Source organism: Poecilia formosa, unplaced genomic scaffold (assembly GCF_000485575.1).
Source record: "Poecilia formosa unplaced genomic scaffold, Poecilia_formosa-5.1.2 Scaffold24, whole genome shotgun sequence".
Taxonomy (NCBI): domain Eukaryota; kingdom Metazoa; phylum Chordata; class Actinopteri; order Cyprinodontiformes; family Poeciliidae; genus Poecilia; species Poecilia formosa.
In genome coordinates, this window is record NW_006799963.1 from 796,959 (window position 1) to 815,366 (window position 18,408).

The following is an 18,408-nucleotide window of genomic DNA, read 5'->3' on the forward strand; positions in this document are numbered from 1 at the left end:
TGACATGTTGGAAACATTCGGTTTTTTGTGTTTTTTTTTTGTTTTTTGTTTTTTTTCAAATGCATTTTCAATTTTAAACATCACATAACTACAAAGTTAACCAGATATGAAAATTGCAATAAGGTAGCTTTTGTGCAACTGTTTTGTTTTATACTTTCCGCAACACGTACGACCATAAGATGGGAGTTGTGCAGCATATACTGACAGGATTACTTACTGGGCAATAATAACTGTTTAAATCAGAAAACAGTAAGATTTGTTTTAATTATTTTTTTTTTAATGAATTCTAGCTTGTGAGGTGGTCTTAGACCACTAATGGTGTAAAACTACAAAGAGATCTCAGTATGGGGCAGTGAAAATTGACTTTACAAGTTAAATAGTCTCTACTTTGCATAAGATAATGAAGAAAAACAGGCACTTAAATGAGTTCAGAACAGAAATTAGGTGAACTTATCAGGAAATTAACCATCAATCGAAACTCCTTACCTCAGACAAGTCGGGGGAAATTGTAAACCTTGTCGTTGTTTGAGTGAAAATTATAATTTTACAAGATCAGCAAAAACCAGAGCTCAAAGAGAATGTTAAAACAGAACTTCTAAGTACCGAATGAACTTTGAAATGTTTAACACAAAGAGACTGGGATGTAAATAAATTAGACCAAGAACTTATGAATGCAGTAAAACTAGTAGAGTGGCTGAAGTGCTATATTTATGTCAAACAGACAAACATCCCCTTCCCCTCCTACAGTGCAACGTCCGTTGTCCTGTCAAAGTGTTTTACTGTTTGAAGGGAAGACGAAGAACGCGTTCGGGCTACGAGGAGGTGACGGCAGCGCCGAGTTTGGCTTGTTGCTCTGCCGGAAGGGAGGCTGCCGCTGCTTGGAACTCTGCGCCATGCTTCTGGGCCAATTCTCTCATCAGAGAAACCACGGTGCTCTGGGTTTCTGGGGAAGAGGATGAGAGACAGACTAAGACTCGGTGTGGACAGCTAATCATTGAAGACAGATTAGTGCAACTGAACTGAATGCTGAAGAGCTCTGCACAGTCGGCGGCTCTGAATCCCAACTGCAGCACCCCACATTTTCAAACGTTCATCGATGGCCGAGATCACAGATAAATGAGGCTCACCTTTATCAACATCCTTGTGGCCAACAACGTGACTGGAAGCGGCAACGATGGGCTTGATTAACTTCACCACCTAAACAAGAGAAGAAGAGGAACAGAGCTGCCTGAACCTTTGGAATCTAAACACAAACGTTGTCTTGCGCTGCATTTATGAGGTTTTTACATGTTCTATGTTTAACATATATTTAATAAATATAATAAAAGACGAAACGGCCATAAAGGTTGTCGAGTGTCTGTTTCAGAGCTGTAAAATACACTGAAAAGTATGTTTGGTCCAGTTTCTAGTGCAAATATTTTAGTACTCTTGAAATAAAGACAAAACTAACAGGTAACTTTTCAGCGAGATAGATGAGCTTGTTTTAAATAAATAATTCCTTCACACTGATGAAAAAGTACTAGTTCAACTGGCAGATTTTTTTTAACTTATACCAGGACGTTTTGCCCAAGTTTTAAGTGAAATTATTACTCGTACCATTTCATTAACATAACAGAATTATTGACTTCAAACAAGCTTGCTGAAAAGTTCCTTGTCAATTAGTTTTGTCTTATTTCAAAAATATTTGCAGTAGAAAATAGACCAAAAACACTTGGAAAGGTTTAATTTTTTACAGTACAGAGCGCAAACATTAGAGGAGATGACTTCAGGTCATCACTGCTGAAAAACGTCTGAAACGGAGTGTTCCTTCTGTACAGTTTCATTATTTTTTTTTTTTACATGGTTTTAGATTGTTTTTAAGAGGTCTTAAAATAAAAAGAGGGATTTTTACAGTGACTGTATGCCCTGCTTTGACAAAAACAGAAGCAGGTGTGAACTATTTTCCAGTCTGGAGCAGGAGCGTTGAACTGGAAGTGGGTTTCTACCGTACCAGGACAGGATTGTGTTTGTAGAGCATCGTCAGGCAGTTAAACACCGTCTGGTTCTCCTCCTGATCTTCTTTAAGTGGAAGATGTGTCGCCAGAGCAGTTACGACCTATAATTAAAAACACTCATATTATGGGCAGTTTTTTTATTTGGCTAATTTTCTGCATGAATGTGAAGCAAGGCTCGTTAAAGTGGAACCAACCTGCTCCAGAGGGACGGCGTCCACGTTGCTCATGATCATTCTGCAGAGGGCGGCACACAGGTTGTCGATTACTCTGAGGTCGGACTCCTTTCCCAGCATGTTTGAAAACACGGACAGCATCATGGGATAGTCTCTGCGTGGCGTTTCGTTAAGGATCGACTCGGAGCGTGCGTACGGCGAGCGGAACCCACGGGTCACGGAAACACGGGCAGATTAAAAGGATACGACACGACGAGCGGTCCGGCTGCTTGAGCCAGGCACCCCAGCCCGAACACGCTGTTGTTGCGGACCTCGGCGTCGCTGTCCTTCACTCCGGCGACCAGAACGGGAAGCAGGCGATTGGACAGTCGGCCCGCCACCCCCCGGCCTCCTGACACACTCACCAGAGCGTGGAGGATTTCTCCGATCGTCCCCACGGAAAAGGAGCGATCGGCTACCGTGCAGGACGATTTCTTTTGAGAAAGTGGGGAAAAAAAAACAACATCAAAATATGAAGAAACTTTTCTTTTTTTTTATACAAAGCAACAGTAACAGTTTGGAATTGAACAGGGTTCGTACACTTTTCCCCAACAAAATTCAAGCCCTTTTCAATAGTTTTCAAGATTAGTTTTCAAACCTTTCCATCATCAGAACATCAGAACATCAGAACTAAAAAAAGACCTTCTCAATTTGCTATTATTTTAAATCTGATAAGATTTAACATCAGACGGTAAAAGAATAAATGTGTCTCTGTTTCTTCATTAGGTGTATGAAAATATCTGGTTTCAACTGTAAATAAAATTTAGGCTTTTAATCACTTTACTATAAAACAGCAGTTTGAATTTTAAGCACTTTAAACAGAACTAAAACACTTTCTAACCCTTGAGAACACCTAATAGAAATTCAAGCATTTTCAAGGATTTCAAGCACCTCTGTGAACCCTGATTTAAGAATTTTTTTAGAGATCTGAAAAAGCATAAAAAACAGAAAGTATTAAAATATATATATTGCATTTCCATATTTTTATCCTTTACTGTATTCCATAAAGGCTGATTAATCTATTTGTCTCTGCATTGATGGATTTATCCATCCATCATGTAAGGAGTCAATAATAAGAAAACCACGTTTTGCCCATATTAAATCTTCATCACCAGTAATTCCAAAAGACAACATGCAGTGTGACGTAGAAAGAGACAGATTTAAGTTCACATCAGCCTAACTCCAGCCTAGCATCCACATCTGCATCAGCGTTCTTAGACTTACAGCTTTGCTCATGATGAGAGGCAGTAGATCGTTCAGGTAAGGAGCAAACTTGTCTGCGGGAACGCTGGCGGCCACCAGGGGGATCCCTTCTCCTGCAAGCTCCTGCAGCATAGCGTCAAACTCTGCCTGACACAAAAACGCAGAAAGAACGCAATAAATACCACCTCCTTTGGTGGACAAACATTTGTACTTTATGTGAAATAAATGATGCACAAAAACCGAGGTATTTTTCAACTATTTAAATCTACAGAGTGGAACATTGATAGTTGAAGTACCTGTTGTTCTTCATCATCGACCTCATCGGCGCTGCTGTCTTGGCAAGCAGTCTAATGAAGAAATGAAGAGAAAAAAACATTTACTCTTGTAATTCTTCAACATCGAAACTTACTCCAGCCCTCCTGTTCCATCCCCCCCACCCCCCACCTTTTTCTTCAGCACATCACGGATGACGTTGCTGATCTCCTTGAGGTGTGAAGGGTTTCTGAACACTTCCTCCTTGCAGGACTTGATCACAGCGTTCATGGCTTCCAGGACGCCCATGACGACAGGCCGCTCCCGGTCCATCCTCACCGTCTCCACGAAGCACAGGAGAACCACGTCCAGCAACTTCAGCAGGGCTGATGAGCCCGAGAGTCGGGAGGGAAAGAAGGAGAGCATGTTTTTAATGTCGCTGGCTATTAATTACGAATTATTCATTTAATAATATCCTCTTTTACCCTGGTGGTTGGACTCAGTGCGATTCTCAGTCCAGACTTTGTGCTGAGCCTGACAGAACTGACCCAGAGCGCCCAGTGCTGCCCTGCGGACGTCCTCATGGGGGAACTGTGGAGGGAACAAATTATTAGTGCTGTTCAGAGCAAATCCCTGCCATGAAAACACAAGGCACACATTAGAAAAAGTACTGCTGGAGTTTCCTGCGGCAGCAAATGTGGGCTGTTCGCTTTCTGCCGCTGTAACTGTAGAATCAATACCGCTGAGCGGGTGGTCGATAACACACTCATTATATATCATCTTTCTGCCACTAAGGTTTTGCAGTTATGCACAAAGCTAAACAGTAGGCAGCAGACAAAGGAAGGGGACAACTGTAACAACGCTGGCTGCGTTTGCAGCTAGCGAGACAAGCTAAATCCCATTTTTAAATTGTTCTTAGCTAAATCACAACTGTATCCCAAACTACTGCTTTAAAGATGTAACAGATTTTATTTACATCTCATAGTTCTTAAGCTGAAAAAGGTTTCTATGAACATCTAATTAGTAAATGATGACCTAAACTGGGTCATTAGTGGCTCTTCCAACAGAATAATAAACTAAAGTATACAGCTAAAAAAAAAGGCTATTACCAAAAGAGCAACATAAAAATTATTGCAGAAAGTTTAATAAAGGCATTTCTTCATGTTGAATTTTTTACAGTATAAGAATTAATTTAAAAGGTGATCTTTTCTTTTTTTTAGCATGTAGTAATACTACTGGAGTAATTATGAATAAAATAATCTGAATTAACCCTCAGAGTTCCTGCAGGTTTCACCAAGTAAAATTTAAGACTTTTTAAGACCATAATCAATTAAATTCAAAACATCCACAGAAACGTGCAATCAATGTCCAGCCAGCTGGCGATAAATGTGCACTTACCTATTATGGATGCACAGGTAAGCTAGCTAGCCACGGTATATTAGCAACTAGTCAGTGGTAGCCTCAACGGTATAGAGGCACAAAACAAAATAAAGACGTCTGAGCATCACTCAAACTTACCTGGCAGAAAAGTTTCACGAGAAAAAAAAACACCCACTTGGAATATGCAAGATTAAATAACATATTAAATGCCAAACTACTTTTTACTTAAATTTAAGACATTTTAAGGACGTAATGACACCCTGTAAATAAATTGCATAATACAGAAAACTAGTGTGTGGATTACAGAAATCAACACAACTTTAAAGAATAGATTAGTTTGAGACATTTTTTTTTTCTAACCATGAATTAAAGTTTAAAAAGGTTATAAGCTGCACCAGAACCGTAAACCAGTGAACTGAATGGAACCGGTCACAGACATTGTGACCCGGCTGACCGAACATCCAGGGTGACTTACATCTCTCATCTCAAACACCTGCTGGAAGCTGGACTCCAGGAAAGGCTGGAAGGCGACTCTGCGATGACAACCCAGAGCAACAACAGGTGAAAATTCCACAAGCAAGTTCTGGGAAAAAACATAAAACGAAATATCCAAAGCAGCAGAAAGTGAAAACGTGTTACCCGGTGCTTAAGGCGATCTCTCCCAGAGCTTCACAGGCATCCTCTTTCTCATCAATGTAGGCGTTTTCCACGCTGAACCTGCGACACGTGAAACAAAAGCAGGATGACGACGATCCGTTTCTGACCAGCAGATGTGGCGGTGATTATGTGGCAGAACCCACCCTGCGACCTCGTGGATGTCTGCCTCCGAGTCGTCTTCCAAAAAGTCCTCTTCAGTTTTTCCTCCCGCGTTGTTGCCGTTATCATCGTCGTCGTCGTCGAGCAGGACGAAGGTCTTGTCTTCGTCGAGGTGGGCCTAGAAATCAGTTTTCAGAGTGGATTTCAGTTCAGAGAATACCCGCGGAGGGATGGGTGTGTCTGTGTGTGAACACTTTGTACCGTGATGCCTTCATTAGACTTCAGAGCGAGCTGCATCACAGTTGTTATGGCAGTGAGGTGGGGAATCAGACTTTCGGGCGAGACGGTGGACACAGCTGAATACAGACTGTACCTGATTGTAAAGACGGAGGAAACTCTTAGAGAAACACTTTCAGCACAAAAACTGTTCCCTCGGATTTTAGGTTTTTGGAGTTCAAGCAAAACCAAAGAGTGAATTTGGTTTATTTTATGCATGCGGCGTTTTGGTGTGGCTTAATAGCAGGGGAAAAAAAAAAAAAAAAAGACATACGTGCATCGTCGCAGGTCAGGATCGTCGATGGTGTCGGTGAGGTTGAGGCCGAGCTGAATACATTCTGCAGCGAGAGGACTGAAGACTTCCTTGCCGATCATGCGGGCCAGTACAGCTAGAGTGTCTGGAAACAGGAACAAGTCGAGATTGTCGTCGATACAACCAGGACAACGAGTTTGTCGTCATCAGTTTCGGACTGAGAACTGAATTAAAGAAAATGTGGCTGATTTACCGAGGGACTGATTTTGCAGAGGCCTCATCTCCTCTGTGGTGGCGGTGAGAAAACCTTTCAGGCTTTCGATCACTGGAGGGAAATAGGGAACCAGCAACTCCTTGGCTGCGTTAGCTGAGAACATAAAAGACGATAATGAAAAAGAAGAAAACATCGATCTGTTTTTTATAAGCGCTTTCTGGTTGCTTTCAAAAAGCTTGACTCTGACTAAATCCTCACCGATAGCACCAATGGCCGACACGGCCAGCTCTTTGATCTTCATGTTTTCTGCATTCCTGAGGGCAGATAACATGGTCTCCATCAGGGTGGGGAGGTAGGGCTCAATGTCTGATCCTGTTTAAAGAAAAATAAAGTACATAAAGATTCCAGTTAAGAAATTATTCTGTCAGGAAACTTTAAAACAGAAAATGTCAAAATCAAATTTGAGTTCTGTCAAAAATGCTGATTATTTAAGGCTGGATTAGAGAGATCAGCTTTATAGTTAGTGAGTTAACCTTTAACCTTTCTTACCCAGGTTCTCCATAAAGTTTTCCAGAGCAAAAAATGCCTTTGTGACGTGGCCGATCTTGGCTTCGTTCAGGGAGGTGAGGTATCCCAGCAGCAAAGGCATCAACTCTGCACAGTACTTACTCACTTCGGGCTGAAAGGTCCAGAATGAAAAACAAATACAGCCAATTATATTCAGATGAGGTGTGTTAGCGTACTAGCAAGCAATTTGGTTCAGAAACAATTAAACATGGCAATAATAGTGGAGCTTCTTCTGGAGGTATGACAATAGTTTTCAGTTATTGTGAATTAAAAAGGCTCTTTTTAACTGTATTTGAGATACTGAATCAGGACCTGAAGACAATATTTTTCAGCCCAAATCAGGACAACACAGAAGCTTTAACAACTAGCTGTGACATCCAAAAAGAAACTTGCAGCACATCTTCAAATATTACCAATGAATACATCAGAGTAGGTCAAAATCTGAATTTGAAAAATGTTGCGAAGTTCCACCATTTCCCTTTTAACCCAATGCAGAGACTAGTAGATGCTATTATAATATGCAGTTTTGACCCACAAAATGCTTAGTGCTTCCTAGAGATTTTAACAGCTCTTGTACATTTGGAAATTTGTTTTAAGGTGCTTCTAATGGGTTTGTTAAAGTGTTAATTGTAAACCAATCACAATTTCTTCTGCAATTTAGAAATTACTGGCTTTAAGACATATTAAAAATATGGCTGCGACTGCATTTTGATCAGTTTTCTTAAATTTGTTTGACAATCATTAGGCGACCATTTCCCGGTCATTCTTGTTAGGATTCATGTTTCTTTGTTTTTAAACCTCTGTAAAAGTACATTTTGCATACATTCATGATTAAAACCGCTCACCTGTAAATATTCAGAGAACTGTCCGAGAGCAAAAAGGGCGGCGCTGCGCACCACCCTATTGCTGTCTGACAGACTCTGGCAGACAGTCTGCAGCACCGATGGCAGCATCCTGCCAAGCACACACAAACTTCATCAGACTCACATTTACATCAGTTGTGCATTTTAACCATTTGTCCTTTTCTAACATACTTGGAGCGTATGTAGTCTGCACACCCCTCAGCCAGCACAGCGAGACACATGAGACCGCCCTTCTTTTGATAAGGGTTCTCACTGCTAAGGCAGGCCTGAGTGAGGGGCACCTAAAAGGACAGGACGCAGTTAACACATTAGAAAGCTCATATAGGGGGAACGGCGCGCATAAGCTGCTGATAATTAACATCTGAATGACGTACAAGTTGATGAAACAGTTTGTCTGGAGGCATGTGGAGTGCCATGGTGTCAATCATCTAAAAAGGAAAGAAAAGAAAAGAAAAGAAAACAAAAACTTATGAAATTAAAAGCTTTTCCTGAGTCGCTAAGTGATGTTGACATCCCTCATCTCCACCTGAGCCGCGCCGTGCTTGGGGTTATCGCTGTCGTTGGGGTCGCCGCCATCGTCCTCTTCGTCCTCTGGGTCTTGCTCGCCAGGAGGGGGGGCTGCAGTCAGAATGGGGAAAATGCTATGCAGGATGGGATTTAGTAACTTCAGCTTCAACACCGACTGCAAGAAACAAAGAATTCATGGAGATTTTTGCTTTTTGTTACTACTTAGTCATAGGGAGGATAAACTGCAAGCTATCAGTGGTGGGGGGGCGTTTCTACCTACATTACTTTTCAGCTTGATGAGGAAGGTGATGCAGGAGAGCGCTTTCACTCGCAGAGAGTCGCTCAGCGTGGTGTCACTGCCCACCTAAAACACAAACTCGCATTGAGATACAGAATCGTTTAAAACTACTTTTTGGAGATAATCCGGGAGTTCAAAAAGGGTCACATTTGCATCTTACCTCCAGGCAGAAGCGGACGATGTCTGCAATGTGGGGGACAATGATGGACATTTCAATCTCCATGAGCTCAATTAACACCTCCATGGCTTCAATGGCTTGGTTCTGAGCACACAAGCATCACAAAGCCTACAAGTTAGAACACTGTCTCCTCAGGCAAAACTGACCCAGCAACATCTGAACAAAAGAGGAAATGCTCTGAAAAGAACTTGCCTCGTCTGCCTTGATAAGGTGTTTTAGAGCAAGAATCAGACTCGGAATGATGGCACGCATTTCCTTCTGCAGAGCAGTAAAGTAAACTGTCAAATAAGGCAATAAAAATAAACTCTGGAGAACATAGAAATAATAATAATAACTGAAACTAGGTATGGGCATTTTATCGTATCATTCATTATGAAAGATTTCTTGTCATGACAAGAATTTTGAGTGATTGTCGTTACAAAAAATTTCAGTTGATGTTTTAAAAAATTGGCCAAAAGTTCATTTTAATATTTTCTCCCTAGTGTTTTCCACGAGAGCATCAATAAGTAAATTTGATAATATAATTAAATGAAAACTACGTGCAGTCTAGTGATACAAATCACACTTTTTTCAAGAACATATAAAATCTGTGACATGCAGTTGCCTAAAAATGAAGTACTGTAGCACATAAGTTTATCTACATTTTAAAATATTGTGATAATATTCTAAGTCCATATTGTCCACCTCTCACTGAAACAGAAAAAGTTTTAACTTTTATGTTTGGACTCCCACTGACACCTCTCATGGCGGGTCAGTGGGAGTCCCACCGCCGTTTAGCCGTGAGAGCCTAAACGGTGAGCTAAACTCGCTCACCATCTCTTCAGTGCCGGTGTACGCAACAATGGCGGTGAGGGTGAGGATGCAGTAGTAGAGTGCTGTGGGGTTGTTGTAGTCCTGCAGCACGGTGCTGAACAGCTGCAGCAGCTGGCAAAAGTGAGGCTTGAAAGGTTCAGGATTGGACTCTATAACTTTATTCAGCAGCAGGAGGCCAACCTGTCGGGACAACACTGCTGAAATGACCAACTAAAACCAAGACCAATGTGTAAACAACATAGCAGGAGGTCTTAAGAATATTAGGTCTTAAAAAATTTATGAATTGTAGCTGCGAAACATTAAGTGTACCCCTCTGTCGTGAGGATTGGCGCTCTTAGTGGACTGGTTGAGGAGCTGCAGCAGAGCGGGCCAGCGGTCTGGGGTTTCATGTTTGACCATCACTGCACAAAGTTGGGAGACAGAGTGCTGCACCTTGTGTCTGCAACGCATCAATATGGAACATTACACGGTGTTAATCTGCAGGACACATTAACGTGTTATTTCTGTGGATTAGTCCTGCGCTTACTCTGCTTCCATGGAGAAGGCTTGGAGCACCACCGCTTTTAGGCTAGAAGAAAAAGGTAAACAGAGTCACAACTAGGCCTGGGTGAAGGTGATTTTAGTAGGACAACTCTAGTATTTCATTAAAGAGAAGAAGCAGACCTCTCTCTGTCATTAGGGCTGATCTTATTCCAGTGTTTCTTCACTCTTAACCTCAGCATCACTGCGGCTGACTGGCGAATCTGCATGCAAGCAGTAAATCAGAGAACATATAGATGTTGCTGAATTTACAATAACAATAGTATTAATCGCTGCAAGCCATAATCATCTAAATTATGAATATGCTTAAAAAAACCTCCTTGTTTATGTATATCTCCAACCTCCATGAAGACATCTAGAAATGTTTTTACTTTTCTGCTTTATGTGCAAATATTGTTGTCTTGGTCTTGAATTGTGCATTAAATGAAAAGAAGCTTGACCAAGTGCAGTATTGGAAAAAGAAATAAAAATAAAATAAATATAATCTATAAATAAATAAAACATCAAGCTTATGAATTAAGCTGCCAAAAGACAGGAGGAGTTTCATCAAGTGAACAGAGGCTTTTTTTTTTTTTTTTTTTTTTTTTTTTCAAACACCTACTGAACAATGGCGTTTCTATAGCAACATGTGCTGTAACTGCTTCAACAAACCTCAGGGTTTTGGGAGCCACTCATGACAGCACAAAGGGCTGGTATTATAGCCGGGTCTTTGAAAGCCTGCTTCAGCTGGACTGTGGCCTAAAAAAAAGGGGAGGGGAATTGGGGGTGTCGTCAAAAAAACTGCTTAGGTTGACAGTACAACAGCATATGTTCATTACTCGAACTTTACAGTGGACATAAATACGCGGTTGCTCAGGAGATCTTGACCGAACCTAAGCAAACCGTTCGACCGTTAAACTGTCATTTGATTTCAACCGTTAACTTAGCTAACTTAACTAACTCCCGAGCTGTTATTTCTAACTGCTAACAGCAGTTATCTGGCTTTCCCTCGACACTAGCTAAAAAAAGGAGCTAGCTTCACTTATTACCTGCTGTATAATGGCATTGTCAGGCTGTGTCAGCTGTAACAGGATTTGCTCGAGCTCTTCTATCATCTTGATAGTTGCGATGAACCTCCACTTGCTCTTTAGGCGACCGTTAACGTGTAAATATCACTCAGTGACACAGACTGAAGAGTAAGCAGTCCTTTCACGGTGTGGCCTCAGTCATGTAAACAAAGTCTTTTGCTGTTGGTCGGAATGCTAACTCCTGAGTTTTTTTAGAGAAAACGCCTTGAAAAAACCGCGTATGTCTGAATGTGAGGAGTCGCCGAGTAGCAATGACAGGTAGGAGTCTGGCTCGGTCAGATCCGCTCTGGAACGTTTGGACAGCCAGAAGCACGCGGGACAGAACACCGGCCAGGAGTTCCATGTGAGCTGAATTAAAGGGACATGCACATTCTTAAGATTTATGAATATAAACAGCGCCAACAACTGGAAAGGAGGACAGCTGAAGCCCAAAAAAAAAAAAAAAAAAAAAAAAAAAATCAGCTTTTGGTGCCATGTGAAACTTCAATAGTGAATCCCTGCAGTCAGAGTGTGACTGCAGGGATATACTTTTTTTTATTAAATACACTTACCTGTTCGAAATAATGGTCAAAAGTCCCATAAACATGTTTCTAAACATCGTTCATAGTCTGAAGCAGATGAGCAAATCTGCTTCAGACATAGGTGTGAGTGTTTAAACTGAACTCTTTTAATGCCTTCCGTACTTTGCTTGTTTTGAAGTAATATTAGTTTAAAGTAATTTATAGGACATAAGGTTCCAGTCACACATTTACAAACTTTCGACATCTAAATAAATTGACTCATGTTATAAAGCTAAATATTGAATTGCAGTTATCATCCTAATATTAAGGTCTTCAACAGTGAAAATGCAAAGAACTGCTTGGATGTGGCTTTTGGAAGGGTTTTATATTTCTACTGCATTGCATTCCATCACGAATAACAATATTTGACTGGTTCAATGGACTTTCACCCCCCTTTAAAGTCCATCCAACCAGTTAAGGGAAGGAAAAAGAGGAAAAGACTGGTTAAATTGAGGGTGAATTGCAGTGCATATACCATCATCCCAATATTTCACAATTGCATTGTGCGGCTTTAGCTTTCTTTAATCCAAATGGGGTCAAAATTACAAATGCAGACACAAATGCATACATAAATCAGGACTAAAATGCGGTTACATTTCTTTTAGTCTTTTGAAGATAAATCGCCTACTTTCTGTACGACATTAAATAGCTTGTGGTACAGTTGTGGTTGGATGTATGATCCCATTCTTTTTCGAAAAAGTACAGCTTGTGCTTGGTTTCCTGGCACACAGACTATGCCTGCTCGATATTAGGAAAACATGTGAGCATGTTGGTGGCATAGGCGTAAATACCGGGGGGGTCCAGACCCTCCCCCCCAATCTTGGAAAAGTCTAGAATTGCTACTTACTAGTAATTTTTGATGGTGCAGCTTGAACACACACAAAAAAATTAAACCACATTTAATTACTTTAATTATTACTTTCTTCATTTTAAGAAGAGACAAAAAAATGTATGCATGTTCTGTAGATAAAACTGTTGTAGATTCTGTCTTTTCCTTTCTCTTTTAGCCTCTAAAACTGCTTACACGCTGCAGCTTACATGACCATGTTGATGTGTGTCATACAGAAACTGACTCAAACTGATTAGATTATCCTTGAGGGAGGGTACAGATTACAGAGAAGAATAAAAAGCTAAACTTGCGCTACAATCTTTGCCTGACTTGGTGTCACCCCTAAGGTTTGCTAACTGTGGCCCCGGCGCTGGATGGTGAATGTAACTCTGTGTCTGTTCCATTTGTATGACATGAATGGCTTATAACATTTGATCATTTTTTGGCATTAAAGCCTGTTTTTTATATATAACCAAATCTCATTATTTCTCAAGGTAATTTACACTTAGGGGTTCTGGTCAGGTCCTGGAACTGGTAAACGGACCTGGTGGAGCACAGAGACTAAATGAACGAAGTCCAACAAAACAATGCAAATGTGCATCTGTAAAACTCTACCCATTTGACTGGAACATTTCCTGGAACCCCTCTTTTCAAATTCAAAACCTGTGCATCAAGTCATCAAAAGCCAGTCTGTAATCCACTCATACATGCCAATGCTGTTGTTGCGCACAATTGACTGCCCCCCCCCCACACACACACACACATACAGACCTCCACTGTCAGGTGACCCTTCTGTGAGTGCATGGCTTGTACACCATCAGAAAAACACGCCCTGACCTGCCAGAGATCAAGTTAGAAATGCTAATGTCCTCCATTAGGCCTTCTCACATCATTTCATCACTAACTGAATCATTATCATGTCAAGGCAGAGGACAAACAACACTTAGAAGGTAATGGACAGCCTAATCTGAGTCATCTTTGTGAATAGACTTGCAGAGACAAAGAGGCAGGAGTTTGCATTTCAAGTCCAGGACTGTAACTGCAGTTTAGTGTCTTGCCTCCCTTCACCCATTTTAGGAGTCCATCTCGGGTTTATGGTTGAGGACAAAAACCTGCAGACAATTCTCTTGCCTTCATTTATAGTGCCTTCCAAAAGTATTCGCGTCCTTTTTTTATATATATATTTTGTCACTTTCTAGCTAAGAGCATTTTACTGAGACTCAGGTGATAAACCATCAAAAAGTAGCAATTTAAATGTATGTTTAGGGTCTATGTTCTGCTAAAAAGATGAATCCCAGACCAGGTTTCAAGTATTTTGCTGCCTCCAAAAGGGTTTCTTCCAAGATTTTCATGTCAAAATTAGAGTTACAGGTCTGAATAAAAAGGCATAATATACCTTTCAGGATCTCATTTGTAAGAAATAAAGAAATAAAAGCACACCATTTTCTTCTGTGCAGGCCCATCACATAAAATCTTGGATAATGGATTTAGTTCTCTAATTTGAGTCTAAAACTAATAAGAAAATAAGGAAGTATGGATCAAAGATGTTAAAAAGACTCACAACTAAGTGTTAGAAAGCTTCACATACAATATAGTGTGCCAAATCAGTAATTTGTTTGTTTCTCACGTATCACTTGGTGCAAAAAATGCTAAAAAAGTAGATTACTTTTATGTAGTCAAAATTGTAGGTTTTACTGAATGTTGTTTCTTCCTCTTATTGGGAGTGGTCCACTATTTCATAACACTAACGTTTTAGTAAATTTGGCATACAGGTTAATACCATTCATTTTAGAAATTTGTCCTGTGATAACACAGAATCAACTGAATTGATCAGGCTCTGGACAAAAAGTATAAGGGCTCATTGAAGACTGCACATAGAAGAATGTAATTGTTGCAACTAAATGGCACACAAAAGTGTGGTATTTGTATTTCAAATAATATTTTCACACAAAAATAAGAATAAAATCAGATAAAATACAAGTGCATAAATAAATCAATACAATAAAAGTACATTTCTTTAGGATATTTGTGCTTCAAAAGGTGAGGCTATTCGGAAAATATTACTAATTTTCAAACGACTGAGACTTTATTCTGAATATTTTAACTGGGCGTTCAATGAAGGGAGAATTTAAAAACAAATAGGCGCAGTAACAAATAAAAAGGCTTAACCTGAATGAGACGACGGGGAAAAAAATGTGATTGGTTGAAGGAAGGTTCCCGCCTACCCCTGTGACCTCACACCCCCCACACATCCCTATAAACAGACTCTGAGCGATGTTTTCCCGATGTTTTACGGTGTCGTTCATTTACTCGCAAAGTAAAAGGACCGCCGTTTAGTTGTTTCTTGTTTTTCTCGTGACCCACAATTTTCCGAAAGAAAAATGGCAGAATGGAAGACGCAGGTAAATTACAATTACAACCCGTCTTATCATACCTACGCCTACAGCCTTGTGTACCAGTCCGTAGCCGAGCAAAACGACGGAAACCTGCCTGCCTGGGACGAAAATGGGGAGCCGGTCTACAGCGACGGGGCCCCGCAGAACCTTTGCACCGCCGTCGCTCCCATTCCCACTATGAGCGAGAACGAGTCCCCACTGTGCAACCCAGAGACCGTAACGGGAAATTATCAGAGTTCCGAACTCATGTACGTCGGTGGGACCCAGGCAGAGCCCAAAGCGGAGGCCTATGGAGACGGAGGGAGTGAGGTGAACCGTGCCAGGAAAGGCTCCGTCAGCGACTCTGAATCGCACACTTCACCTGGTAAGTTGTACATTTAAATGTACGGCAAGTTTTAAACTTTTTTTTTTTCACTTCTAGTTAGTTTTTCTTTATGTCAGCATTCCGTTCAAATACTTACGCTTCCTGCAACAAACGTGTAAATGTCTTTCTCGAGTTTTAAAGGTGATGCGAAGTTTGTTTCCATCTTGGTTTTGAGGTCTCCAAATAGGGCGCCACCCAGGACGCGGAACACCAAGTGGCGCCGTCTAGCGATCGAGTCTGTTTAGTGCCAGAACAGCCACAATTCAATAAATAAATAAATGATTGACAATTTTAGGTTAAAAATGAAAATATCTGCAATTTTCTATGTCTAGTTGAATGATTTAATAATTTAAGTTTTTTTATTTAAAAAAAAAGGAAGCAACGTGTAATGTATATATTTTTCAAAATTCATTTTATTGTTCAGTCTGCGAGCGAGTCTAACATTGTTATAAGGATTACCATCTAGATGTTGTTTATTTGGTGAGTCACACGGACAGCATCAAGTTAGTTCTCGGTGCACTAAACTATGAACCAATAGGTGTATTAACATTTCTTTTACTAATAACCCAGTTCTTTCTCATTTAGATTCTTGGAGCTCTGTCAGCAGCCGCGAAGGAAGTCTTCCTAAGGTGGACCCCACTACCTGGGTCGAGAATGCTGCTAAGGAGGAGCCTGTCATCAGAACCGTGGATGGCAGTGAGGATGTTTCCAGCTCTCTCATGGAGGACTCCCGAAACGTAGCCACACTCGGGAACGGGGCTAGCGACAACTCAGCCCCTGCACCCCTGCCTTCCCCGAAGGCGTCTTGCACCAATCCTGCAGATAATCCGAAAGTGAAGGTCCGGGCAGCCTTCACAGAAAGTCAGATGAATGCTCTCGTCCAGCGCTTCAGTGTTCAGCGCTACCTCACTCCAGCTGAGATGAAGAACCTGGCAGACATGACTGGACTGAGCTATAAACAGGTGAGACATGATCAATGAATGATGGGCACAGGATGGCGTCGTTTGGCACACTTTGTAACGGTTGTGATCTCGGTTTGTAGGTGAAGACCTGGTTCCAGAACCGGAGGATGAAGCTCAGGAGGCATCAGAAAGATACCAGCTGGGTATCAGAGCGTTATGCCGTCCACAAGGACGCTTCCGCTCACAGACCGGCAATGCCCAACATGGCCCCACACATCCCACCTGTAAGTGACTTTGATGCTTTACAAGAAGAGTGCACTAGGAACTCTGTTTCTGTTAAGTGTCCAGTACGAGTTTTCTGTTAAGAGATAACAGAGGAACAGCGATCTGGACACAGAAAAACGCATCCATAATGGAGGCCTAACCACAGCTGTGGTTACGGCCTCAAAGGCGAGATGCAACACTATACCACCCAAATGTTTTTGGTGCATGCCGGTTGTAAAGTCAGATTACTAATTTGTCCCTTGTTTGTTTTTTTTTGTTTGTTTGTTTGTTTTGCAGTTTCAAGGAGATGGTCTGCCCCAGTTCAGGGAGAATTACAACCAGCATGCAATGGAGACAGCTTTTAAGAAGCCCCCACCAAATATGCCCTACTACCTTGCTGCTGTGGGCGGCACAGCTGGATCCTCCGGTTTTCCACCGTGGCCCAATAATGCGTCGCAGGCCACTGTGCCAAACCAGGCCGATGATGGTAGATGGTCCGTACCACAAGGGGGTGGCCCCTTTGATTACAGCTGCAACACCTTCAACCCAAATAACTACATGCATGCTGCACATTTTGAAAACAAGGAGGGGGAGCCTGTAAACAGCCCCCTAAACCCACCTGTAATGCATAATGGAAGCCAGTAGCGGGTGCGGGTAGTTATGGAAACCATTAGTGATTTCACTGAGGTGTTGATAATGATTTTCAAAGATGCTCACCTCATTTTGTAGTGAAATGTGATTTTTAAGCAGAATGCATTGTTCTGTGTCTTTTTCAATGTACTATTTTTTTTTTTCTTCTTTATTTCATTTTTATATACTACTATTACGTGTGTTCTGAATGCTTCGTCACTTTAAGCAAAAACTTCACTGTGGTGCAATGTAACATGCTTGATATGCACAATTATGTAATAGCATGTTTTAAAACAGAAATGCAGGCTCAATTTACAAGTCTTGTTGTGTTGTCTTGTTCATTTTTGTGTTAATGCATGGCTATGTTTCCATAATCTGTTTTCTACTGTTTAAAATCTTTTAGATGGTGCTGGAGACAAACTGATTTTGATCATTTATCTGTTGAAGATTAAAGCTTTGAAAAATTAGCATTTTTTTTTACTCTGGATTTTGTAGATCAGAATGATGCTGGCTACCTGCGTGTAGTTTTACAGCTTTGCATTCATATGGAGTTTGAATTCACTTCACCTTCCAGAAGAAATTATCAAAATTGTCACTTGTTTGTTGCTCACCTTATTTTGTGGTGCAATGTGATTTTTTTTTTTCACAGAATGCATTGTTCTGTATCTTTTTTCAATGTACTATTCTTTTTTTTCTTTATTTGATTTTTACATACCACTATTATGTATGTTCTGAATGCTTCGACACAGCAGATGCTTCCAGTTTGGATTAAACAAAAGCTTCACTGTGGTGCAAAGTAACATGCTTGAAATGCACAATTATGTAATGCCATTTTTTTCTTTATAAAGAAATACATTTTCAATTTACAAGTTCTAGTGTTGTCTTGTTCATTTTTGTGTCACTGCATGGCTAAGTTTCCACAATCGGTTTTCTACGGTTAAAACTCTTTTAGGTAGTGCTGGAGACAAATTGATTTTTGATGATTTATCTGTTGAAGATTAAAGATTTGAAAAATCAGGGGTTTTTTTTCTTTTTTTTTTTACTCCGTTTGGATTTTGTAGTTCAGAGTGATGCTGGCTCAAACAGTACC

At 40.8% G+C, this 18,408-nt stretch overlaps 2 protein-coding genes across 2 annotated transcripts; one reads left to right on the forward strand and one right to left on the reverse strand.

Annotated features, from left to right (window-relative positions):
- Window positions 1–268: 268 nt before the first annotated feature.
- Window positions 269–11,695, reverse strand: ipo4 (importin 4). Its single transcript, XM_007547946.2, has 30 exons — window positions 11,335–11,695; window positions 10,958–11,044; window positions 10,430–10,509; window positions 10,293–10,334; window positions 10,076–10,205; window positions 9,767–9,946; window positions 9,146–9,211; window positions 8,936–9,037; window positions 8,758–8,841; window positions 8,497–8,652; window positions 8,345–8,398; window positions 8,142–8,251; window positions 7,953–8,061; window positions 7,090–7,219; window positions 6,799–6,912; window positions 6,580–6,693; window positions 6,348–6,471; window positions 6,059–6,170; window positions 5,842–5,975; window positions 5,681–5,758; window positions 5,517–5,574; window positions 4,147–4,252; window positions 3,854–4,047; window positions 3,706–3,756; window positions 3,431–3,556; window positions 2,414–2,640; window positions 2,189–2,321; window positions 1,991–2,095; window positions 1,128–1,197; window positions 269–943 (listed from the first exon to the last, which is right to left on the reverse strand). The coding sequence occupies exons 1-30, from the start codon at window positions 11,398–11,400 to the stop codon at window positions 813–815; spliced, it is 3,273 nt and encodes a 1,090-aa protein (XP_007548008.1). The 5' UTR covers window positions 11,401–11,695; the 3' UTR covers window positions 269–812.
- A 3,285-nt stretch (window positions 11,696–14,980) lies between these two features.
- Window positions 14,981–18,193, forward strand: nanog (nanog homeobox). The gene is made up of 4 exons (XM_007547945.2): window positions 14,981–15,522; window positions 16,108–16,484; window positions 16,565–16,708; window positions 16,986–18,193. The coding sequence occupies exons 1-4, from the start codon at window positions 15,144–15,146 to the stop codon at window positions 17,331–17,333; spliced, it is 1,248 nt and encodes a 415-aa protein (XP_007548007.1). The 5' UTR covers window positions 14,981–15,143; the 3' UTR covers window positions 17,334–18,193.
- Window positions 18,194–18,408: the final 215 nt, after the last annotated feature.